The sequence below is a fragment of the Moschus berezovskii genome, chromosome 10, assembly GCF_049115385.1.
Source record: "Moschus berezovskii isolate FMDL1 chromosome 10, NW_MosBer_1.0, whole genome shotgun sequence".
In the NCBI taxonomy this organism is placed as follows: Eukaryota; Metazoa; Chordata; class Mammalia; order Artiodactyla; family Moschidae; genus Moschus; species Moschus berezovskii.
In genome coordinates, this window is record NC_142469.1 from 38,214,529 (window position 1) to 38,242,265 (window position 27,737).

At 40.1% G+C, this 27,737-nt stretch overlaps 1 protein-coding gene across 1 annotated transcript; it reads right to left on the reverse strand.

Annotated features, from left to right (window-relative positions):
• On the reverse strand, window positions 1–27,737 carry NUS1 (NUS1 dehydrodolichyl diphosphate synthase subunit). Its single transcript, XM_055433250.2, has 5 exons — window positions 27,159–27,737; window positions 8,694–8,819; window positions 7,211–7,360; window positions 5,584–5,683; window positions 1–3,175 (listed from the first exon to the last, which is right to left on the reverse strand). The coding sequence occupies exons 1-5, from the start codon at window positions 27,571–27,573 to the stop codon at window positions 3,085–3,087; spliced, it is 882 nt and encodes a 293-aa protein (XP_055289225.2). The 5' UTR covers window positions 27,574–27,737; the 3' UTR covers window positions 1–3,084.

The following is a 27,737-nucleotide window of genomic DNA, read 5'->3' on the forward strand; positions in this document are numbered from 1 at the left end:
AGTGAATACTCTATGCAACGTAAGAAAAACCACAGCTCTTACCCTTCTATTTTCTGGTTTGACGAGAACTGTCAAATTCCTTTCTAAAAGAGTACACATATACATTTTCAATTTGGCATTCCATATTCAGTAAAAAAAAACTATTCAGATTTTATTTATTCTGGAATTTTGACAATTTTAGCAATAGCAAAGCTCAATTTCACCTTTTACCTAGCAAAAAGCAAATTAACATTTTAAGATTCCAAATGTTTAATCCGGTAAAAATGAGAATATACTTCAATCAGGAACACACCATCTAAAAAAATAGTATTGCTCTCTTGTCATATGAGTTTCTCATTACATTTCTGCAGTCCCTACATGTTTAGAATAAATGTAGCATTCACATAATACTATAGTCCATGAAAAGAGTATATTCTTTTATTGTTTTTGTTCATACACGTCGTTTCTACCTTCAATAATAAAATTCAATAAATTTGATTCCTTAATCATAAAAACTTTACACGTTATTTACATGTTGCCAAAGTCTACGCCATACAAAACATCACAAGGATTTGACACTACGCACGGTACCATCACACAGGAAGAGGGGGCTAATCCAGTAACATACATTCAAAGATTAACGTGTAGATGTACACAGTGTATTTGGCACTGTTCATCAACAATATAACACATTCCTCTCTTAAGACAGGCACTATTCAGCCTTAGTCACAATATATCAGAATTTGCTATTCACATCAAAACCAGCTTTCAAACTTTCTAACAATAATCAGTGTTAAGAAACAAAACAATCAGAATTGGGAATGGAACTCAAACCCTCAACCTCTTGCTAGGCTCCAAGCTGCCATCCATAAGGTAAGACTTAATTTGATAATTTTTCCATTGTGGAGAGTGTCAAGAAGAAACAATATATTCTTCAAAAACACATAAAGACAAACAACACCTCAGTTCTTCTTGGGAGTGCAAAGAGAGCCCTGATAATGCATAACTAGTAGGTGATTTTGGCAGGAATTATAGAATGATTGATGTCATTCAAATTGTGGAGACTGTACTGGCAGTTAACCTCATGGAAAGAAACTGGAATGCCTAATCTGAAATCAGAATCCTTAGCAACTTGTTTTAAGGGTTTCTTCCCATCTAGGACAATAACAGACTCATGTCAGATTATAGATTTACTCTGATAGGTTAACACTACACTGCTATGAAATATAAGGACAAAATAAAAATACAAAAAACTCAACTGTTAAACCTGTAGGGCTTTGGCTATATCCCAGTGGGTAATTTATTTGACTATCTTCATTTCAACAAATATGAAATCCCTTCACTTCAATTGGGCCCATTAAATTTAATTCATTAAAAGCATATATATTCCAGAATGTTTAAAAAAGACACATATATAAAAGGCATAAATTCAGTCTTCAACTAAGGCCAAAAAGCCTCAATAGAACATGGATGACAGTACAGGGGGACAGAAATAAAAAAAATTCTCTGGTCAAGTTTAGAGATATGATGTCGCATCACACAAAGCTTTGAGCAATAAATTAAGACTTGAAAAAAAAAGTCTCACAATGTACAAAAAACTATAATGTGCAAAGTAATGTCACTGAACCAAAATTTAGTTTATAATCATTTTATTTCAAGTGTATTTTTAAAATCATAAATGGAGTTTTGGAATCCAAAGTCAAAACATTTATTCTTCATAGACTCAGAATTTGACAAGCAATTCCAGACCTTGCTTTCCAAATCCAGTGTTCTCTGCTATTTTTCAGACTGAGACCTAGTATTTAAAACTACTCCGTTCTAAACATTATCATTTTGGATAACTGCTGCGCACTTGCTGTTGATAAGATTCTTCTGAAAACAGTCCATCAAATATATAAAGAATGGTTTCTGTCCAATTATCAGCAGAGAGGGGAGAACTACTAAACATTTATCAAAAAATCATCTATTCATTTAAAAAATAACAAAACCAGTGCTGTTCTCTGCCATGAAAGAGAACATGCAAAATTAAATTACTTTTGTAGACTGTGGTAATATTTTATTACCTACACAGGCCTCAATCTCACTTAAAGATCTTTCAATGCAAAGTCACCATCAGGATTTACTCACTAAAAATCCTGGGTACTAACATGGCCCTACATGTGCTATTCCAAAGAGGAACAGGTTACTTTTGAGGAAAAGAGCTGCCTTGGTAACTTCCCTCAAATGCTTATTTTAAATAAACATAGTTAATGGAAATATTTTTTAAACTAACTCTGGGTACTATCTCGCAAACTGCCCACCAAATGGAAAAGGAAATCAAAACTTTCTCTCCTTATTTGGGATACTTTCCACCTTTACTTTTCAGATTATGACTTTTTACCTTTTTCTTGACTGTCTCATACAATATTTAAAATTTTTTAAACTCTGTATTCCAATCTAAAAGTTCTTTTTCAAATGATCTTCACAACCCAGAACACAGACAACAGAGCAACATTTTCAAGTCACATTGATAATAATGAAGAGATGAAAATGGACGGATGTCTGAAAACAGGTATTCCCTCTGCTCTAAAGATGAGCAAACTTTTAACATGTGAACAACACGGAACTCCATCCCTCAAACTCAGAATGCTTCCATTTCATATGTCAATATATTATCCTTAAAACTTAAAGTTTGGTCACTTGGAAAGACTGAACAAAAATTACTCCCCCACCCCCCTAAACAACAGAATAGCTTTAATTGCCCCTTTCTCTCCCCACAAAAACAGGGAAGCAGTTAGGGCTGATGCCTTTAAATCTGAAATTTCAGCTCCTAAAACATTGCTGCAATCTGCGCAAAGGTGCAAGTTCGCCATGTTTCCTTCTCCGCTACTTCCTCATTTATAAGTTTATTTCCACACACACATGCACACACACACGCGCGCACACACACATACTCGCTCACACATACTCTTACTCTCAAGTAAGACACTTTTTTGTGTTTGTTGATAAATTATGAGGATTATGAACTAGATGTGTACAGGGCTTCATAGGTGCTTTGTAAACATCAGAGTCACTTGAGTCCTTTTCTCCAAAAGCCTGAAATCAAATCACGCGACCAGTGAATCACTATTTCCCCAGGCGCTGTTCACAGGCTGCATACTGACGAAGGGCAGAGAAAAAGTCCTCATAACTGATGTTTAGGTGGGAAGGCAAAGAGCTGGAAAAAAAAAAGGAGAAAAAATCAATTACATGACACGCTATAATTTGGAGGACGGGAACCAGAGGGTAATGACCAAAAAGGTTAAGGACAGAAGAAAGTAAATTACAAGCATACAGTACATCAAACTATTTCTACTGATTATTAAACTCGCTGTGAAAGAGTTCAAATAGAAACTAACCCCTCTATACATTTTTTTTTAAAGGGACTTGTAAAAAATAATTTTACTCTTAATGGAGTACAGCTGACTTACAATGTTGTGCTAGTTTCAGATATACAGCCAACTGATTCAGTTATACATATACACACTCTTTTTGAGATTCTTTTCTCATATACATTATTACAGAATACTGGGTAGAGTTTCTTGGGCTATAGAGCAGGTCCCTGTTAGTTTGCATTCTACACTTTCTAGGTACTGATAAGTCCCAAAGACCCACCCTTACTGTGACTTTTCATCCAAGCACCAATCTTACATCTTCATCTGCCCTCTTAACAGACCATGGCCTCAAAATCTTATTCTTGAATTCAACCTGTTCCCTTCAAAATCAATGGTTCCTTGACTTTCCCGTTTGTCTCAATGACACTGTAATTTATCCAGTGACTCAAGAGTCATTTCATTTCTACTCTAGTTTTTACTGCAATTAGTGAAGTGTTAGGCTTGCAAGTATACTTGGCAGTTAATTCTCATGAATAAGAAAATTCATTGTATATTCCTCCTAGGACCCAGAATTAAAATACATTTTTAGGCTCCTCAGTTTCTCCTTTTTTTTTTTAATTTCCTCATGTGCTTTATCTCATGCAGCAAATTCTATCAACAGTATTCCACAGTGTATATTCTTTTATGTATGTCTGGGCTTTTTTTCAATCAATATTATGTTTGTGAGATTCACCTGTGATGTATATTTTTAAAATTTGTTCATTTTCATTTTTATCCAGTTTTCCCTTCCATAAATATCCCACAAAAGCGGCATGGGACAGCAGCTGGAGCACGATCCGCCCCAGATGGAGGCAAGAAAGAGGTGAAGCATCTCATCGTCTCTCCTCCTTTTCTACCCAATGGCATCCACTTTCATGAAGTAAGTATAGCTTTTAAATGTATCAAACAGTGCATATTATTTTGCAAACTTGTTTCTTTCACTCAGTCATATTTTTGAAGGTTTATTCAGTAGATACATGCAGCTTCTATATCTGGTTTATTCAGTTTAAGTGTTACATACATGCCACTGTATGTGTGTGCCATAGTTTAACTATTCTACTGATGGACATTTGGTTCTTTTTCAATATTTATTTTTATTTATTTTGGCTGTGCTGTGGTCTTAGTTGCAGCATGTGAGATCTTTGTTGTGGCGTGCAGAATCTTTAGTTGTGGCACCTGGGAATCTAGTTTCCTGACCAGGAAATGAACCTGGGCCCCCTGCACTGAGCTTGGAGACTTAGCCACTGGACCACCAGGGAAGTCCCATTGGGTTATTTCTTAATTTTCTGAAATTACAGTCCAGGGGACTGCCACCTATTTTCGTAAACAAAGCTTTATGAGATCATGGTCACACACATTTGTTGACAGAATTGTCCACGCTTGTTTAGCTACACTGGCATGTGTTTAGTTGCAACAGAGAACAGCAGTTCTGAAAGAGACACAGCTTCCAAGATCTAAAGTATTTAGCCTCCAGCCCTTTATTCAAAAAGTTTGCCAAACTCTGTTCTAAATAAGCAGTTTCATTCTCATCCATGTACTTGCTCATAAATTACAGGTATGGCCTCTTCAGTTGTCATTTTAGCTCATTCTTACCCAGACCCAATCTACTCTAAAACATAGTTGCAAAACAAATCTTCCAAAATCACCATTCCCACTGATTTTCTACTGCCTTTCTAACAACTACACACATTCCTTATGCTTATATTTAAAGCATTCTCAATGTCAACAGTCCCAAACTATTTGATTTCACCATATACTACTAGAATCTAACACTGAGTCTCTGCACTGGTGTGGCCAGTTACCCATTTCCTTCCGTCGTGACGCTCCTGTCTTGCCCCCTAGTTTTCTTTGTCCCTTGCAGCTCACTCCCTACACTTTCTCCCTTTTCTCTAATTATAAAAATTCTACCCCCTTTACACACTTTGCATCAAGTTATATCTTTTCTGTAGAATCAACAACTCTGGCCCACAGAGATCACTCCTGATCTCCTATAATGATTAGTTTTAATACCAAATATCTGCACAACCACAAAAACTCTGTGTCTGAGTCATTTATATAGGTTTTTATTTTACCACTGATATCGTCAAACACCTGAGAGAAAGGTCCAGTATTACAATAATTCTTTGGGAATTCCCACCACATCCAGTATGGTGCTGGGTTCAAGAAACACTTGCTGGACTGAACCAAAGTGAGTACACTTTTAACTACTTACATAATCTCAGTCAGCCTGATGTGCCAGGGAAGAAAGCCTAGTGTGCTGTCCACAGGACCAAACTTCAATATTAAATCAGGGTCAGGGAAACCATTTGAACCTTGGAAAGAAAAAGACACATATGAAATTAACATACATTGCTTACCAAAAAGTGACGTATGGCAAAATCTGTTCATCCAATTGGTTTCTTATGTTTTCATGTATCTGTTCTCTTCAGAAACTTTATTTGTACGTTCCATACCCCAATCTCTTGGCACAACATATACTTTTATATCTGTTATTTCCAAATGTGGAAGTTTTCTCTAAAGGCTGTTTAACTGGACTGATTACCTGACAAGGAGGGGTATCCCAACTCCCATCCATTCTACAGGTAGTCCCCAAATCCCATCTATCTTTCAAGACTCAACTTATGTGTTCTCTTGGCACCCTGAGACCTGCACTGCTTTAAGGACTCAAATACTTATTCTGGCCACAGAACCAAGTAACTTCAGGGATGAAAAGCAACTTTAAAAGTTGTCTATTCTCCTTCCCTCCCCATGTGCCGATTTTACAGAGCAAGACCAACTCCGAGCTATACAGTACAAACGGTCTCAGCATTCCCTAGAGCCCAGGCTTCCCAGGAGGGGAAGAGGAGCCTGTACACCGGCTTCAACCAACATCTGGCCATTCTTTGTTCTGCAAGCTGGCTTCCATATGAGATCTGGCTTGAGAGGAAAAGGGGATAAAAATATTTCAACTACTAAAAAATAAAGTAAAATAAATCTTAATATAAAGAATCAATGATGTAGCAGAAAAGATGCTATAATCCAAGGGACCCAGGTTCTAAGAGTTTCTAATATCCTCAGTTCAGCCACTAACTTTCTGGTCACAAGGTAAATGGAGAATTTATCTGAATGAATGAAACATACATCTGAAACTGTATGGCTATAAAAGCTAACAATGGATATTAATTTATTAAAATTATTGCCTTTCTTCAAAAGGATCAAGGATAAGGCTAGTAAGCAGAAGGACCATAAAGTTAAGGCAAAAAGTTCCTAAGGAACTCTGGAAAGAATAAACAAACTAAAGGCTTTTATAAGCAATTGAAGAAAAATAGATAAAATATAATGTTACATGTAGTATAACACGACAAAATCAGTGGTATAGTTGGTATAATAGAATAGAAGGAATAGTAAAAAAGGAGTCACAGATGACAGTTGTATTATATTACTGGGACTGTTTCCTAAATAGCTGTTGAGTTCAAACTTAATATTCAAACTTAACAGAGTTCAACTAAGAAGAAAGAGGAATGTTGTATGTCATTTTATTTCAATAAAACTGAAAAATAAAATAAGGCAAAATAAATTTTAAAAGAAGGAGGCAGAAGTAGAAGTTCTATTTTTAAGGACTGCCCCCCAAATCCTTTTAGATCCTCTCCTTTACCAATAATTCTGAAAGCAAATGAGTTGACTACAAATTTTATTATCTCAAAACTATCGTCATATGTGGGTCTCTAAACTTTAGAAACATTATAAGTACAACAACAGAAACAACAAAATCAGGCTTTATGGTAAGAATGAGACTTAGATATTCTCCTTCATACGGTATCCCTGTGAGACAAAACTAAAAACAGACATATACAACTTACTAAGTAAACTGTCTAACATATCTACATCCAAATCTGTGGATTTCTTTTGCTGCTGGGCTACTAACTGGCAGAAGTCTTGAGCAGCTCTTACAATATCTGCTTTTCCATCTTCTGGGGACAGCACCTTCACTGCCAACTGGCAATTTAAAACTGGAAGGAAAAATAAGATATTTTTAAAAAATACCGTCTTCCAAATATATTTCAAAATCAGTTTCAAGAAAAAGTACAGTTCTTACACTAAACAAGAATCTCTGACTCCCTTCAATTTTAACATCAAAGCATACCTAGCTACTTTGCTCTGAAAGAACCTGTATGTAACATTTGTGTATTTATTTACATACAGTCTTCTTATCAAAGTGCTTAGAATGACCCTGTATCTATGAATAAATCCTCTAGAAAACAGAAATTTTAGTTATACTTCAGTTCAGTCCGACTCTTTGCGACCCCGTGAACCGCAGCACGCCAGGCCTCCCTGTCCATCACCAACTCCCAGAGTTCACCAAACTCATGTCCATTGAGTCAATGATGCCATCCAACCATCTCATCATCCTCCGTCCCGTTCTCCTCCTGCCCTCAATCTTTCCTAGCATCAGGATCTTTTCAAATGAGTCAGCTCTTCTCATCAGGTGGCCAAAGTATTGGAGTTTCAGCATCAACATCAGTCCTTCCAATGAACAACCAGGACTGTTCTCCTTTAGTATGGACTGGTTGGATCTCCTTGCAGTCCAAGGGACTCTCAAGAGTCTTCTCCAGCACCACAATTCAAAAGCATCAATTCTTTGGTGCTCAGCTTTCTTTATAGTCCAACTCTCACACCCATACATGACTACTGGAAAAACCATAGCCTTGACTAGACGGACCTTTGTTGACAAGGTAATGTCTCTGCTTTTTAGTTATAGGGTAACTTACAATTTCTGCTCACCCAAAATGCCATCTATAATCACAGTATAGTTAGCAATAACACAGATAGAAGACAAAAATGAAGGCTGTAGGAAAAAATGAACTGTCTATAGCACACGGATCTACTTCACCAAATTCTTCTTCTACAGAGCTGTTTTACATTTGATAGGATTCTAGATAACTAATAGCTCTGCTGAATTCTTGTTTATAGACATACAATTCTTTGTCTGGTAGAGATTCAATTATGTTCATTCTAATCCTATAGAAAAACAAGTTTTGTCTCTATTCACGTATTTAATATTCTCTTTGAACAGGCTATAAAATCTACTGATTCTTGGTTGTTTGAGTTAAATAAAATCTTTAACATGTGTTTATTTTTTAATATGTATGAGTCATGATTTTCTTTTTCTGAAAATTATTTTTTAACCAGATGAAGAAAGAAAAATCAAACTCTGATGATTAAAGGTAGTGATATTAAACACTAGGGCAAAATGAATAAATAAAGGAATAATAGAATCTGTCTTGAAACACAAAAAAACATTATCTGCATATGTTAGATATTCAATTTTACACTCATGCTTACCTTGATCATCTTTGTCATTACTATTTGCAAACTCTGGTGAGTATTTGGAACAATCTAAGCCCAGAAGTTCCTGCTGTTGTTTTAAAATTTCATCCATCAATCTGGAATTATTTCTTTTGAAAATACCTTAAAAAGAAAAAAAAAAAAAGTAAATGTCAACTAGGTTAATTTATCATCAATAATTAATGGATGCTTGTTATGAAAACAACACTGGATCCAGAACTGAAAAAATTCCAAATGAAGCAATGATGACTAATCCTAACCTAGTCTCTAAAAGGAAAACATGACAACAAAACTGTTATTTTAAGAGTCTGGCCTCGGACTAAAGTCAAACAAAGGACAGGAGTAACAATCCTGTGTCAGTATGAGTAGGAGGGAAAGACCGTTCACTTGACATCCTCACCTACAGGGTAAGAGACTAAGACCCAAGTCTCAGAAAGACCCTTCAGGGGTCTCTCAGAGCACTCAGGAACCGCAGCAGCAGTCCAGAGTTTCCATCTTCCTCTCTCCCAGACTACTTTCCTTGCAGATTCACTCTGTGCATGCAATACTGTTACCTCAATTTGATTAGTTTTTTTTTAACAGTAAGAATAATATGAATTATGTAAAAAGGAGAAAAACAGAAGGGGCTGAGAGCCTGGCGGGCTACAGTCCATGGGGTCTCAAAACAGTCAGACGCAACTCAGCGACTCAACAACAAAGAGAACAGACAAAAGTACAGAAATCAAAATTCAGTAAATTGAAGTAAAGCATGAAAATATACTACATAAAACTCTTTCTGATCCTTCAACCATGCACGTAAAAGTAAAAACTACAGTTACTATCACTGAGAAAGATGAAGGAACTATTAACAAACTTAACTAATACAGAGAGCTCTAATAAAAAAAACAATTTGGCTATTTTCAGAGAGGCCAGCTTTCCAGTGGCCACTGCCTCTTAGACCTTTATCAAGGGCTCCTTCTCTGTACTCTCAGTCAGCTCTGTCTTTAACAAAACAGCTCAAAGATTAACTGGGAGAAAGAACATAATAAATAAATATATATACAGTAACAGAAAATCTGCTGAATATGCTGTATAATGCCAACTTGGTTGAGTATTTGTCTATCAGTAGTTCAAAGATAAAAGCAGTCTCTCCGGTTAAGAAAAGGCTTTGTAAAAACAAGCAAGACTTAAGTTGAGCTGACCTCAGAAAGTTAAGAGAAAAGGAAATGGAGAAGATAGAGCATGAAGAAAAAAAGCACTGAATGCTCAAAAGACAGACAAATATTACTTTTGAGAAAAGGAGCAAGAGAATGGGCCTAATTTTTACTTCATTTTGCCTACCCAATGGGTAACCAACCTTTTCTGGGAGATGTATAAACGTGTAGAAATATTCATCTTTAGGAAAACCAACCTGGCAACAGTATAGAGAAGGACTGGCAAGAGACTACTGCAGTAGTCCACACATAATTTGATAAAGCAGCGAAAAAGAATTCACTGTAAAAGAAGAGCTGAGAGAATAAAGAACATGACTTGAACAGAGGTAAACACAGAAAATTCCATGGCTTTACTGTGGTACATATACACAATGGAGTATTATTCAGCCATTAAAAAGAATACATTCGAATCAGTTCTAATGAGGCAGATGAAACTGCAGCCTATTATACAGAGTGAAGTAAACCAGAAAGAAAAACACCAATACAGTATACTAATGCATATATATGGAATTTAGAAAGATGATAATGATAACCCTGAGCAACAGAGACACAGATGTATAGAACAGTCTTTGGGACTCTGTGGGAGAAGGCGAGGGTGGGATGATTTGGGAGAATGGCACTGAAACATGTATATTATCATATGTGAAACGAATCGCCAGTCCAGGTTCAATGCATGATACAGGATGCTCTGGGCTGGTGCACTGGGATGACCCAGAGGGATGGGATGGGGAGGGAGGTGGGAGGGGGGTTCAAAATAGGGAACACATGTACACCCGGGGCAGATTCATGTCAATGTATGGCAAAACCAATGCAATAATGTAAAGTAATTAGCCTCCAATTAAAAAAAAGAAAATTCCATGGCTTTAATCCTGGGAAACAGAAAATGATAATATTTTTAAAAAGTAGGGAAATTCTACAAAGAACTGGTTTGAAGGAAAAGACTAGTTTTAGACAGCTGACGATTTCTCGTGGTCTTGTATGGATGTGAGAGTTGGACTATGAAGAAAGCTGATCGCCAAAGAATTGATGCTTTTGAACTGTGGTGCTGGAGAAGACTCTTGAGAGTCCCTTGGACTGCAAGGAGATCCAACCAGTCCATTCTAAAGGAGATCAATCTTGGGTGTTCACTGGAAGGACTGATGCTAAAGCTGAAACGCCAATACTTTGGCCGCCTCATGCGACGAGCTGACTCACTGGAAAAGACTCTGATGCTGGGAGGGATTGGGGGTGGGAGGAGACAGGGACGACAGAGAATGAGATGGCTGGATGGCATCACCAACTCGATGGACATGAGTTTGAGTGAACTCCGGGAGTTGGTGATGGACAGGGAGGCCTGGTGTACTGTGATTCATGGAGTCGCAAAGAGTCGGACACGACTGAGCGACTGAACTGAACTGAATTGAACTGTAAAAGCGATTAAAGATATAGGGAAAGGGTGTTCATGACAGGGGTAGGTCGCATAAGCTCCATGGGCAGGGCTCTTACTGTTGCACCTACAAGAGCCTAGCACAGTGCCAAGCACAGAAAAGTGAAAGTCACTCAGTCACGTCCGACTCTTTGTGACTCCATGGACTATACATTCCATGGAATTCTCCAGGCCAGAATACTGGAATGCGGAGCCTTTCCTTTCTCCAGGGGATCTTCCCAACCCAGGGATCCAACCCAGGTCTCCCACACTGCAGGCAGACTTTTTATTTTTTTACCAGCTGAGCCACAAGAAAAGCCCAAGCACAGAGCAGACACTGAACAAATAAATGTCTGCCGAAAGACCACGACAGGTCAGAGACCTTCTTTCTTCTCAAAATCCGATCCTCAACCCAGACTGCTTGAATTATCTTCTCCTGGATCACTTCAATCTACTCCTTAAATGGCCTCATCACTCTGCACTGAGTCTTTTTCCTCCTTCCATCTCTAAATGGAGACTGCTCCTCAGCATTTCTGCCTCAGCCCTCTTTCTGTCCATGCGCGCCTCCTTCTCTGGTTCTTCACGGGAGTTTAAAACCCCAGCATCAGAACCAGGGTAAGATGAACGAGGCAAAACTGGGGGCAGGAGGCTGTGTGCTGCAAAAATCCGTAACTAAAATTAATAATAATGTAAGACCTTTAAAATTTTTTAAATAATGCAAAACATCCATGATGAACAAAATATTAAAATTTTAAGTAAAAAAAAAGGATCGGCATTTGGTTCCAACATTTTGAGTTTATTCAAACATCTAATCCCACCTTGAAGTTCTGTAAGCATCTGAAAATGAACAAATCTAAAACTTGGCAGCTTATCTTTCAAAAAAGCTCTCAAACACTTATATTGCATCAAGTTAAAAAAAAAAGAAACAGTACTAAAGTGTAAAACTTATATGTACTTAGGGACAAAGCCTAAAGGAGAACAGTAAATATGTAAGGTTGATGGGACAGTGGGTGATTTAAAATCACAACTGCTATAAATCTGCTCATATAATTTTAAAAAGTCACCACCAACACCAACCAAAATAAAACACAGCCCTTCTTGTTGTTGTTTTCCTTCTAATAACATCATCAATAGCTACCCAGTCATCCAGACATGGTCTCTGCTCTCTGGCATTACCACCACCAGCCCTATCAGAATGCTAACCCTTGACTCTTCTACAGCAATGCTCCCCTGAACCTATTTCCCTTTGTCCACTGTCCCCACTGTTTCAAGCAATGGTCTTCTTTATAATATTACAACCACCCTCTGATGGGTCTTCTGCCCCTTCTAGTGTGTATCACACAGACAGATCTTCCTTGGGTACATCTGTAAGCCTGGCACATTCCAACTTTAACCTCTTCAATGGCTCCCAAAATGCTTACAAAAATCTGTAGTATTAGGAACAAACTATGTAGATGTGCATTAACATTCCATGTTATGCGTCCACACTTGGTAGGTAGAAATAATTTATGTTTATAACATAATTGAACCTTCCAATTTCTCTATACTTCTCTACCCAGCAAATCTGATTATATTGCCCCCAAAACACCTGAAGTGACTCTAACCTTCAACCTTTGTTACCCCTCCAGCCCCACATCTGTAAAATTCTCCTAATTCTTCAGGCCAGTTGAAATGTCATTTACCCCCAAGAAGCTGTTCTGAATCTCTAGCCAGATATGCCCAATTCCTCCTCTGACTTACCTCACTCTTGTAAATACAAACATCTGGTCAAACTCCTTAACAAACCAATATTTCTTCTTTTATTCAGTTCAGTTCAGTTCAGTCACTCAGTCGTGTCCGACTCCTTGCGACCCCATGAATCACAGCACGCCAGGCCTCCCTGTCCATCACCAACTCCCAGAGTTCACTCAAACTCATGTCCATCGAGTCAGTGATGCCATCCAGCCATCTCATTCTCTGTCGTCCCCTTCTCCTCCTGTCCCCAATCCCTCCCAGCATCAGGGTATTTTCCAGTGAGTCAACTCTTCGCATGAGGTGGCCAAAGCATTGGAGTTTCAGCTTTAGCATCAGTCCTTCCAACGAACATAGCTTAACTCTCCCCCACCCGCACTGAACTGCAGTCTTACTTGTGAACTTGGGTCTTATTATCTCTCTTCCCTAAGGTGCCTTCCACGTAGCAAGAGTTCAATGTTTATTTAATAAACTGAATTATCAGTGCACAAAGTGCCACCTAATAACAATGAAACCTAAATGGACATGACACTGAATGGAATCTTTAAGAAGTTTCCAGGAACCCTCACAATAAAAGGAGACACTTCCTTATTGCACACAGGCAGAAATGCTGTTAAAAAGGAAAATTATTACACAGAGATGCAAATATTTTTTATAAAAAAGACCTCCAGAAAGTTATTTTAAACTGAACCTCTATCTTGGCTGATTTGGATGGAAGGATGACATTAAAAAGTAGTTTCTGAAAAGTACTTAATGCAAAAAAAGACTAAATGCAAAGACAGATTACCAGCAAAGTAATTCCTGATATCCTGCAGCTTGACCGCCATCCAGAAATCTGATTACACTCTACGGTTCTTATCTTACTGATACTTCCCATAAGCAATATTCTCGGGCTACAGTTTTCTTCAGGATTCAAAGTCCACACATACACACTTCACATAACAAGATCTGCGACAAGATATAAGAAAGCCTCTGACTGAGACAGGCAATTCCTCTGGCGATGTCGTAATACATGTGGAGAGCCTTGTTCTCATATCATAGTTCATCTTGTTTGCCTTCACAGAATCTAAAGCCAAAATGATGTAATAAAAATAAACCATAATAAAAGTCCTTTTATGCAAAAGGAAGCAGCACACATTTAGAAATAACTGATCTAAGGCAAAAACATTAGCAAATACTCAAATTCATGAAAAACCTGTGTTTTATAGAATTATATAAAAATGAACTGCAAGAATTATTTTATCCCATCCTTTTACAGATGGGGAAACAGATCTACCAAGGCCAAGCAATTGCCCTTGGTCAAGAGTCTAAGCCTTTGGATTGAAATCCAGGTCTCCTGACTTCCAATTATTCAGTTCAGTAACTATGTAATGCTGATAAACAGCGCTAAATTCATCTTACTATTAAATTCTGAATTTCCCTCCCCCAAAAGTTAAACGAAAGTTGGCCATTTTACAAATGAACAGAATCATTAAAAACAAAACAAAACTAAGACTAGAGTTCTTTTTAAGGTTTTTAAGAAGTTACAGGGTAACAGATACTTGAATTCTTTAAAGATGACTTAGGAATCTAAAGTTAGGGTTTTGCCATAATGATTTAAAGACTTTTACATTATGCTTGTTGCTCTACAACTGTATCTCATGCACAATTTCCCTCATGTAAACTATCTGGAAATATACATATATAGAAAAGATATATGAAAGAGCCAAAAATTTTAAGAACACACACATGAGCACACAGAGGAAAGTCTACAATTTCCATGAAAGAATAAAATATTATGCTAGGAAAGCAGACCTCAGAAAGACAACAATGTTTTTGGTATTTCTGATAAACACTATGCCAAATGTAGATCTCTTTTTATACCTTCAGTTCAGTTCAGTTCAGTCGCTCAGTCGTGTCCGACTCCTTGCGACCCCATGAATCACAGCATGCCAGACCTTAAGAGCCGTTTTAAATTCTAGTATTAAAAACTGTGTAAGATGTTCAAAGTGTAGACAACAAGGAAATGTCCCATAACCATCCATACTAAGAAACTGAATGTCCCTTAATCTCATCATCATAAAACGACTATTTCTGGGTTTTAATATTTCCTAGGCATACTATGGGAGAAGGCAATGGCAAGCCACTCCAGTACTATTGCCTAGAAAATCCCATGGACGGAGGATCCTGGTAGGCTGCAGTCCATGGGGTCGCTACGAGTCAGACATGACTGAGCGACTTCACTTTCACTTTTCACTTTCACACATTGGAGAAGGAAATGGCAACCCACTCCAGTGTTCTTGCCTGGAGAATCCCAGGGACGGGGGAGCCTGGTGGGCTGTCGTCTATGGGGTCACACAGATTCGGACACGACTGAAGTGACTTAGCAGCAGCAGGCATACTATGACCAACCAAGATAGCATATTAAAAAGCAGAGACATTACTTTGCCAACAAAGGTCTGTCTAGTCAAGGCTATGGTTTTTCCCGTGGTCATGTATGGATGTGAGAGTTGGACTGTGAAGAAAGCTGATCGCCGAAGAATTGATGCTTTTGAACTGTGGTGCTGGAGAAGACTCTTGAGAGTCCCTTGGACTGCAAGGAGATCCAACCAGTCGATTCTAGAGGAGATCAATCCTGGGTGTTCATTGGAAGGACTGATGCTAAAACTGAAACTCCAATACTTTGGCCACCTCATGCGAAGAGTTGACTCACTGGAAAAGACTCTGATGCTGGGAAGGATTGGGGGTGGGAGGAGAAGGGGACGACAGAGAATGAGATGGATGGATGGCATCACCGACTCTGTGGACATGAGTTTGAGTGAACTCCGGGAGTTGGTGATGGACAGGGAGGCCTGGCGGGCTGATTCATGGGGTCCCGAAGAGTCGGACATGACTGAGCGACTTAACTGAACTGAGGCATACCTGACCAAGCAATTTTGTATCCTGCTTCTCTCACTTATACAACATGTATGCCGGGAGAAATATCAATAACCTCAGATATGCAGATGACACTACCCTTATGGCAGAAAGTGAAGAGGAACTCAAAAGCCTCTTGATGAAAGTGAAAGAGGAGAGTGAAAAGGTTGGCTTGAAGCTCAACATTCAGAAAACAAAGATTATGGCATCTGGTCCCATCACTTCATGGGAAATAGATGGAAAAACAGTGGAAACAGTGTCAGACTTTGTTTTTTTGGGCTCCAAAATCACTGCAGATGCTGATTGCAGCCATGAAATTAAAAGACGCTTGCTCCTTGGAAGGAAAGTTATGACCAACCTTGATAGTATATTAAAAAGCAGAGACATTACTTTGCCAACCAAGGTCCGTCTAGTCAAGGCAATGGTTTTTCCCGTGGTCATGTATGGATATGAGAGTTGGACTGTGAAGAAGGCTGACCGCCGAAGAATCGATGCTTTTGAACTGTGGTGTTGGAGAAGACTCTTGAGAGTCCCTTATACTGCAAGGAGATCCAACCAGTCCATTCTAGAGGAGATCAATCCTGGATGTTCATTGGAGGGACTGATGCTAAAGCTGAAACTGCAATACTTTGGCCACCTCATGCGACGAGTTGACTCACTGGAAAAGACTCTGATGCTGGGAAAGGTTGGGGGCGGGAGGAGAAGGGGACGACGGAGAATGAGATGGCTGGATGGCATCACCGACTCTGTGGACATGAGTTTGAGTGAACTCCGGGAGTTGGTGATGGACAGGGAGGCCTGGCGTGCTGTGATTCATGGGGTCGCGGAGAGTCGGACACGACTGAGCGACTGAACTGAACTGAACTGACTGATCCTTCTTTGGTGCTAGTCTCATGATTATTTTAACAACTGCATTATTTAACAAAAAAGGCCTCTGAATTCAGTAAACATTTCAAGTACAATGGGAAGCCACTGGCAAGTTTAATTTAAAGTTTGAATAATATTACCAAAAAAGTTCACTTTGTTGACGGGTAAAGAATGGATTATACAGGGACCAGAACAGAACTGAAGATAAATTGAGAGGCCACTACAGCAATAATCCGGATGAAAAATAATGAAAACCCAAACTCGGGTGGCTACAATGAAGAACCACAACCAAGTGGCAAATCTGGACTATGTTCTAGAAGATCAAGGAGGCCTGATGACAGATGAGAGGTAGAACATATAAATTTTTAGCTTGAGCAGTTGGTTGGAAGGGAGCGGTTTCCCATTTTCTGAGATGAGAAAAAAACCAAGCAAGGCAGGGTCTGGTGGTGGGGGGCAGATTCAAGAGTACTGTTTTGGACATGTTAGGCTTTTTAGATGCCAATAAAATAAACATGGAGATGTTAGGTAAGGAGTTAGATACAGGAGCCTGGAATTATAGAAAAGATAAGGACTGGAGATTCAAACCTGAGTGTGAGCATACAGATGACATTTAAAGCGAAAGGACTGGGAAAACTATCTGGGTCAAGAGTCAGCAAACTACTGCAACTGAACAGTCACACCATTCATTTATGGCCACTTTCTGACTGTAGTGGCAGAGCCGAGTGTTTGTGACAGGGACCACATGGCTCACTAAGTCTAAAGTATTTACTACCTGGCTCTTTAAGAAAGTTTTCTGAGCCCTGATCTAGGAGATAGGGTGAACATCAGAAAGACAAGGGCATACAAACAGCACAAAATTCTAGGACGTCCCAACTTTTAGAAGTGGAGCAAACAAATCAGAAGGAACAGGCAGTGAGACAGGAAGACATCCAAACACACATGATGTCAAGGAAGCTAACAGAGAAAATATTTCAAAGAGAGTGGAATTAAGTATGCCCTACACAGATTATGAAAAGCTGTAACCAACCTAGACAACCATATTAAAAAGCATTACTTTGCAGACAAAGGCCCGATTAGTCAAAACTATGATTTTTCCATTAGTCACGTATGGACGTGAGAGTTGGACCATAAAGAAAGCTGAGTGCTAAAGAATTGATGCTTTTAAACTGTGGTGCTGGAGAAGACTCTTGAGAGTCCCTTGGACTGCAAGGAGATCAAACCAGTTTATCGTAAATCCTTAACACATTAACCAATCAAGAAACTGAGATTCAGAAAACCAGGAACCCACATATAGTAAGAAAAGAAAGAAAAGAAGTGAAGTCACTCAGTCGCTTCCGACTCTCTGCAACCCCACGGACTGTAGCCTACCATGGTCCTCCATCCATGGGATTTTCCAGGCAAGAGTACTGGAATGGGTTGCCATTTCCTTCTCCAGAGGATCTTCCTGACCCAGGGATCAAACCCAGGTCTCCTGCATTGTAAGCAGATGCTTTACTGTCTGAGCCACCAGGGAAGTCCTTAGACTACATATATAAGGGACAGATCTTAAATATTGCTTCTTCTAAAATATATATGAACTGAATAATCAATTCTAGAAAATGAGATTTTCAAAACACACATGTATTTCTTTTTTAAATCTGAAATCTAAACTTTTTAGATTAGCTGTGACTATTGCTTCTCTTCAAATGAAAAAGATTTTTAAAGAAATATCTAACAGCAAGTGTTTATAAGGACATGATAAAGAATGGAAAGAAAAGTGAGATAAACACTCAACCAGTCTCTCTTGTTACAATCTCCCTCTCATCTCACCAGCTAAGGAACTAAAGGAATACTTTTTTTTTTTAATAAATAAATACCCATCCTTTGAAATAGTCTACCTTTCTTTTTAAACAAGACACCTAAGTAAGTTATCTGGTGGTTATCCTCATTTAATTCTCTAACAATCCAAATGTAACACTATTAGAGGCAATCTTCAGAGAAGAAAATATATACTTACAGGACAATTTTTTTTAAACATACCAATAAAATTTTACATAACTGAAGTACTCATAACAAAATAAATCTCATAAGCCATTAAATAATTTTGTTTCAAGAGAAAGCCCCAGGATACCTCACAGAACAACAATTATCCTGGAATGAGCATGCTGTCGCAAGGGGAGAGATCCGTGTGACAGTGACACAGTTCAATGGAACGAGGGCTGGGTTTTAGTTCCAGTTCTTCAGCAAGAGAGATACGTAAAATAAACACGCCCTGTGGGTTTTCTAAGCCTCTGGCTGTACATCTTAAAAATGAGACTATCTTCACAGACTCTGCTCATCTGACAAGGAAATAGCTCAACACTGAGCAGGAGCACCATAAAATTAAGTTCAGTTGATTAAAAAAAAGTCAAGTGTGTCCTACAACTCACAGCATGAACGTTTATATTAGTGGATGAAGAAAACTCTATTTACCTCTAAATACATTTTACAAATTATCATTATTACCTATTGATAAGTAACACTTTACCAAGGCTTTAAGATGACCCAACATATTCAGGAATAGTACTAACGTGCCTGGATTATGGCTGTATTCTCTTATTAGTGGAAGTTGGTACAGCATAATGATTAAATACAAAAGCTTTGGAATAAAACCTGGTTCAAATTCTAGATCTGTCCCTTACTATGTGTGGGTTCCTGGTTTTCTGAATCTCAGTTTCTTGACTGGTTAATGTGCTAAGGATTTAATGCACTTCTTTGCATAGCATCTGGTGCATAGTAAGAGCGCAACAAAGAATAATTATTACTATTAAAGAAAGGTTTGTTTTCATACATAAATCCAATACTATGGTTAAATAGAAAGCTACTCAGAAAATAAGGTCATTTCAAAAACAGGATAGAGCTTTTCAAAGACAAAGCAAAACTGGGATAGTCAAGAGAAGCTACCTAGCAGCTAATAGTGAGATTGATTTACAAGAATCTATTGATAGTTTTTGACAGGTTGCTAGCCCTTTGCAGAAAAAGGGGAGAGGATATCACAGGATGCTAAGATAAATGTGAAATTCTGTATTATATTTGCAATGTACTATACGAAGGTGAAGATTAGAAACAGAGTCCCTTCGAGAGAAGACAAGTACCCTATTTTGTACTGTCTGTATATCAAAATTTAATCACATTTATATTTAGACTTTCAACACTTCTGGCAACTCCGTATTTCAGCGTAAGAAGCACAATACTTGATAAATTTGTATTTCCCAACAGCATCTGTGTCAGTGTGCCAAATAAGTAAACTAGGGCAAACTATGTTCATTTCCCTCCCACTATTTTAAGGCTTCTGGGTATTGGTGCTGGAAAAGAAATTACAATTCATCATCCTTACCTATAAAAAAATGCAGCCTCTTCTTTCAATTCAAGGAATACTTACTGACCTACTCGTTACATGCAAACACCAACCTACAATCTGTAGGAAAGGCTACAATGAGGATAGACACCATCTGCGGAGCTCACAATCTAGCACGAAAGTTTGAGCGCACATACAATACAACTGCTACTTCCCAAATGGAGAACTTGGAGATTTAAGGAGATCCAAGGATACAGCAAGGCTAGGAACGGAACCATCGAGAGAGAGTGCCGAAGAGTGACAGGACGGACTGAAAAGAGCAATGACAGCTTTCTGACAGGGAGAGAGCCATTTGCCAAGAAAAGGAGAAGAGGACACTCCAGAAGGAGGGGGCATCAAGTACCTAATCATGGATAAAGTAAAAGGCATATAAGAGAATGAGAAATAGGCTGGGAAGGCTGGGCGTATACAGGGCTAGTGTGAAAAATCTGAACCCCAAAACCATTTCATAAGATATCTAGTATGGATTTACAATCATGGAAATAACACTAAAGAGAGTAATACAAAAGATTTGTTTTGTTGCTAAATTCTCACATAGAAACAAATGCCTTATTCCGGATCACTCCAATTTACAGCAATAATAAGTAATAATTAACTGCAGCACTATTTACAATTGCCAAGACAAGGAAGCAACCTAAATGTCTGTCAACAGAGGAATGGTTACAAAGAAGATATGATATGTATTATATACAATGGAATACTGCTGCTGCTGCTGCTAAGTCACTTCAGTCGTGTCCGACTCTGTGTGACCCCATAGACGGAAGCCCACCAGGCTCCCCCGTCCCTGGGATTCTCCAGGCAAGAACACTGGAGTGGGTTGCCATTTCCTTCTCCAATGTGTGAAAGTGAAGTCACTCAGTCGTGTCCGACCCCTAGCGACCCCATGGACTGCAGCCCACCAGGCTCCTCCATCCATGGGATTTTCCAGGCAAGAGTACTGGAGTGGCTTGCCATTGCCTCAGCCATAAAAAGGAATGAAATAGTGCTATTTACAGAAACACGGATGGACCTTAAGAGTGTCATACCGAGTCAAGTCAGTCAGAGAAAGACAAATATGATATCACTCATATGTGGAATCTTAAAAAAAAATGGTATAAATGAACTTATTTACACAACTGAAAGAGAGCCACAGCTGTAGAAAACCAACTTACAGGGGGGAAGGGTGGTGGGAACAGATAAACTGGGAAATTGGGATTGACATATACACGCTACTATATATAAACTAGATAACTAATAAGGACACACTCAATAGCACCAGGAATGCTACTCAATACTCTGTAAAGACCTATATAGGAAAAGAATCCAAAACAGAGTGGATACATGTACATGTATAACTGATTCACTTGGTTGGACACCTGAAACAAAATATTGTACATTACCTACACTTCAAAAAAATAAAACAGAAAGTAAAAATATTAATAATTAATATTAAGACCCACCCAAGATCATCCTCACTTATGAAAAGGAACGTAAAAGATGAATGAATAATCTGATGTAATACAAGTACTGGCATGTCCTTTCATCTGTGGTAGGGTCAAACTTCAATGTGTAAATGTATCATATAAGCAGCTTAATAAAAATAAGAGTTGCTCAGGTCCCATTCTCCTAATTTGATCTGACCAATAACTCTGCTGAATCTGTACTTTTTATAAACACTTCCAAGGACTCAATCATAGATGGCCCACGGACCATGTTTTGAAAAAACTGCCCTACAGCAAGGTTCTCAGCATGGCATCAATACAGCTGAGCAACATGAACAGGTTCCATTCCTGAAGATAATGATCCATCTCCAGGTAACCTGGATCGAGGCATACCTTAAGGGAGATCCAGGCAAGTACAGCATCCCTAAAGCTAAAGCACCAAAAGCTCCAAACTCCAACTTTTGTTCCAACCCAATTATGGTCATCGCTTAAATGATAACAATGTAGACAAAACTGCCAAATCACCCTTCTAGAATTCTGAGCTCAAGAAATTCCTGAGAAAACAACTCAAATTTCTGACAGGTGGAAGAATTATTGTAGAAATTCTTGATTATAATCACGAAGCAGTGCAGGTAAATGGAATGAAAAGATCAGTGTGTCTGCAGAGTCAAACCAAGGTAAGTATTAATGAATTATTTTGTCTAAGGATTAAATACAATCGAGATCTAGCTGTAATTAGAATGAATGTATATATGTGTTCAGTTCAGTTCAGTCGCTCAGTCGTGTCCGACTCTCTGCGACCCCATGAATCACAGCACGCCAGGCCTCCCTGTCCATCACCAACTCCCGGAGTTCACTCAAACTCATGTCCATCGAGTCGGTAATGCCATCCAGCCATCTCATATATGTGTTAGTTGTGTCCAACTCTTTGCAACCCCATGGACTGTAGTCCACAAGGCTCCTCTGTCTATGGAATTCTCTAGGTAAGAATACTGAAGTGGGTTGCCAAGCCCTTCTCCAGGGGATCTTCCAGACCCAGGGATCGAAACTGGCTCTCCCACACTGCAGGCAGATTCTTTACCATCTGAGCCACCATGGAAGATGAATTAGAACGAAGGGATACAAGACAGCGAAAAATTTAAGGTGGTAAAGTGGCTCATCTCCAAGATGGCTGCCATCGTCTCCACCCCAGCCCCACCCTTTCTGCATAAGCCATTTTCTCATTGAGGTAAAGTCTGTTTCTCCATTTTTTTTGATTTGGGGGCTGACCTGCCTTCTCAGACCAAAAGGATACAGCATAAGTAACACTGCATGGTTTCCTAAGCTAGATCATGAGAAGTCCTACAGTTTTGGCCTTTGGCTAATTCTTTGGGAATAACTATAAAAGAAGTATGACTACCCTAATGCCACTGTTAAATGCGGAAACCTAAGCTAGCGCTGAAAAGAGAGATGACCAACTGCCCTCATCTATTCCAGCCATCACAAACCAGGTACTGAACGTACGGTGTGAAACCTTTTACGTCCCAGCTACTATCTGACTGTATGGTTAGAACAGACATCAAGAAAGAACTGCACACCTGAACCAAGTCAACACAAAAATTGTTTTAAAACACTATGCTCTGGGTAGACTACATAGTTAGAGATAACCAGAACAGTTGCCCAGGTCTTTATTCTATCTCATTTCTCAACTTTTCATTACATAAACACACCTATTATATTTACTGATCTCAACACACTACTCAGTAATGTTGTTCCAGCTTCTCTAATGGGAATGCTTGCCAATAAGGAATTCCCCATTCTCTCTGCGTGTGTCACATACTGAACACTGTACTGATTATGGTAATCCAAATTCTACCTATTTTTGCAAGGTCCATCTCAGATGCCACCCACTTCCTTACTATGCACAGGGGTAAGGAAGTACTGTGTTCTTGGGAATACTTCTCAAGCATGTATGTTGAGAAGTAACCCTGTTCCTCATGGATTTTTCCCTTTTTCTCTCTTTAAAGTATCTGTCATCCACTAGCATTTATACACTCAGTTCAGTTCAGTTCAGTTGCTCAGTCGTGTCTTTTGCGACCCCATGAATCACAGCATGCCAGGCCTCCCCGTCCATCACCAACTCCCGGAGTTCACTCAAACGCATGTCCATCGAGTCGGTGATGCTATCCAGCCATCTCACCCTCTGTCGTCCCCTTCTCCTCCTGCCCCCAATCCTTCCCAGCATCAGAGTCTTTTCCAGTGAGTCAACTCGTCGCATGAGGTGGCCAAAGTATTGGAGTTTCAGCTTTAGCATCAGTCCTTCCAACGAACACCCAGGATTGGTCTCCTTTAGAATGGACTGGTTGGATCTCTTTGCAGTACAAGGGACTCTCAAGAGTCTTCTCCAGCACCACAGTTCAAAAGCATCAATTCTTCGGTGCTCAAGCTTTCTTCACAGTCCAACTCTCACATCCATACATGACTGCTAGAAAAACCATAGACTTGACTAGACAGACCTTTGTTGGCAAAGTAATGTCTCTGCTTTTTAGTATACTCTCTAGGTTGGTCATAATTTTCCTTCCAAGGAGTAAGCGTCTTTTAATTTCATGTCTGCAATCAGCATCCACAGTGACTTATAATAATCTTTAGTAACTATCCCTGACTTCAGAATGAACTCTTTAAGAGACACAATCTCTTGTACTTCTTTGTATCCTAATGCTTTATATCACAGCAGGTACTCAATAAATGTGACATTAAAGAGTATGTCAAAAGGCTTTTTAAAATAAGTTAAATATTTACATCAAGTGAAAGTTTGAGAAAACTGAATAGAGCTTAAGTATCTATACAGTTCCCCGGAAAAAGGATAAGTTTTCTTACATAACCACATGGTTTCCTCACCAACCTCCTTCATGTCTACTCAAAAGTCAATGAGGCTCAAGAGGAAGGAGACATACGTATACTCATGACCGATATGGCACCCCACTCCAGTACTCTTGCATGGACAATCCCATGGACAGAGGAGCCTGGTGGGCTGCAGTCCATGGTGTCGCACAGAGTCAGACACGACTGAAGCGACTTAGCAGCAGCAGCAGCATGTTGCTATATGCCAGAAACCAACACAATACTGTAAAGCAATTATCCTTCAGTTAAAAATAAATAAATTTTTTTAGAAAGTCCATGAGGCTTTCTTTGGCCACTCTTTTTAAAACTGTACCCCCTACTCCACCATTGACGTTCAGCATTCCTCTCCCCGTCCTCTGCTTTACTTTTCCTCACTGCATTTATGATCTGGTACATTTTTCTCATTTATACTATTTGCCACACTTTCACCAAAATGTAAGTTCCATGAGCATAAGAATTTCTGTCTTTTTCACTGGCCTACCTAGCTGCCTCATGCCTAGAACAGCATCTCCCAATTTGTCACCTGTTAAATGAATGAATCAATCAGTCAATACCAAGGATGAGTAAATTCAAAGTCTCTTATTTCAAACAATGAAATTAACCCCATCCCATTAAAAACTCATCAAAATTGCTTTTACAGTAGGACAAAAAGTGCTCTGAGTCTGTGCACTGAAAATGCTCCATAAAACTCTTTTTGATTATCAGTCAAGACTGAAGTTAGCTTGACTTCTTCCTTTTCATTACCAATGGTTTCTTTGGCAAATAGGATATTTCTGAATCACACCAGCAATTCAAGAACAGGAATTTCCAGAACAAGGAAGTGTGGCAATACTATAAACTGCAGTTCTATTTAATTATTCATTTTCCTTCTCTACCAGAACATAATGGTACTTGCTTTATAAGAATTGCTTGAATATAAATGATTCACTTAAAGTCAATTCACCACATTGCTCAACAGCTTTAATTAATTTCCCCTCTGCTTCACTTACTTTTCCCTCAGACAATATTTCTGTTGCATTGCTCAAGCAAAGACTGTGTCGCCTTATTACAGTCTTGTGATTTCTACTGGTCTTTTGGCAAGTTCCATAAAATCTCAGTACCTGAATATATTAACTTTAACCTTACAGGGTAATCTATTATTTGATGACGATGGGCTATGAGTCACCATGTTCCTTGCTGGCTGCAAGGAAGGTGATCGGTCAATCAAAGATAACTCTAATACCCTGCAAGAGTTGCTGTCTGACCTCAACCTACCCTTTCTGAAAAACTGTCACACTTAAACCTACCTATGTGGTAAAGATTTAAATGCTAAAAATCAAGTTGTAGTTCCTGTGAGCATACCATTACTTTAAGGTATTGAACGGAGACTAAAATATTAGTTTTCTTTCTTTCATACCAACATTCCTCAATCATTCTTACTTGGAAGGCAATGCTATCACTTTCCGCATTTGACTGAGACCCAAATAAAACATTTATCTTCTACTCATTCCTCAAAGCCTGGCTTAAACACTATCTCCTCTGCAGGAACTTCGGGAGTTCATCCAATCAGAATTTCTCTTCCTAAAGGAGATCAGTCCTGGGTGTTCACTGGAAGGACTGATGTTGAAGCTGAAACTCCAACACGTTGGCCACCTGATACTAAGAGCTGACTCATTGGAAAAGACCCTGATGCTGGGAAAGATTGAGGGCAATCTTTGAGGAGAAGGGGACGACAGAGGATGAGATGGTTGGATGGCATCACCGACTCAATGGACATGGGTTTGGGTGGACTCCGGGAGTTGGTGATGGACAGGGAGGCCTGGCGCGCTGTGGTTCATGGGGTCACAGAGAGTCGGACACGACTGAGCGACTGAACGGAACTTCTCACAGCAATTGCTAACCCTCAACATCTGTTGCTCACCATGCCACTCCTGCCAATGTGTCTACCCCCAACAAGCCTGAGTCTATGGAACTAAACGTTAAGAATCCAAAGAATATGCCTAGCACTGGGCTTCAACTTTGTAGCTACCCATTAAATGTTCAAGTTCTGTACCTACAAAAATTCCCTACAGTGAAAATTTCCTCAATCAAAACTTATGGGAGAACAAGTACTGTGTTGGCCCCTGAGGATTAAGGATCGCACAACATCCCAAGCAGCTGAAAACAAGGTGACCACTTTCCTGGCCGCCTATCCAGGCTCTCAGGTACTTTTCATAAGCCTACTTCAAATGCCAATTGTCCCCAACCACTGAGCTGTGACTTAAAAACAGTGCGTTGGGCCTCTCTGAGGAACCACTGCGGTTTAACAAAAAGGTAAACCCGAAGGAAAGTTCAGACTGGCTAAAATATCAATCCTCCTCTTACTACCTTTCAAACTTTGGACAAATTTGTAAATGTTAGCGACCTCAGCTCCCGCATTTGTGAAACAAGGGTATAGACCACCATCCACTTTACTAGGGCGTGACAACGAGTACGAAATATCTTTAAGTATGTAGAAGGCGATGAATCGAGTTCAGAGGTTTAGCAGGTGTTCAATTAAGCCTATCTCCCCTCCTCGAAAGCGCCAGCACCGTACTTTGCATTTCAGGGCCTCGGGGCACAGAAACTCGCGGAGCCGGGAGGGCCGTGCCGGGAGGCGCGCGGCGGTCCACCTGCCGGATGTGCGGGCCCCGCGGCCGGAGAGGCCCCGGTCCCCCGACCCGCTCCGGCTCTCACCTTGATGGTCGTAGACGCTGATGTAAGAGATGCCCACGGCCATACACCACACCACGAGGCTGGCGATGTCCGAGAAGCTGGGCTCCTGCTCCTCCGCCGTGATCACCAGGGCCGTGTGCACAGGCAGCTTCTCCAGGGAACGGCCGTCCGCGCGCCAGCGTAGTCGCCGGTGGGCGGCGGCCGCGGCCGGCGCCCCGCGCGGATGCCGGTGGTGACGGCGGTTCCTGCCGACCGCCGGGGGCTTGCGGAGCGTGAAGCCGAGCGGCGCTAGGACCGCGGCGGAGGCGGCGCGACCGCAGCGCCGCCAGATCCAGTTCCAGGTGCCGAACCGAACGCGGAGCCAGGAGGTGAGCGTGCGGTGCAGGCAGAGCAGCGCGTGCAGCACCCGCCACACCAGCTCGTACAGCCCCGTCATACTCCCGCGGCGCCCGGGCGCCCTCCTCTCTCCCTCCCACACCCGCGGCGCGACCGCTTCTTATCCGGCCCTGCGGCCGGCGCGGGCCATCGCTCCGCGCTCCCCCGCCCCCTGCACCCGAGCCCCTTTCTACTGCCAACACCTCACCTCGCCCCCGCCGCCAT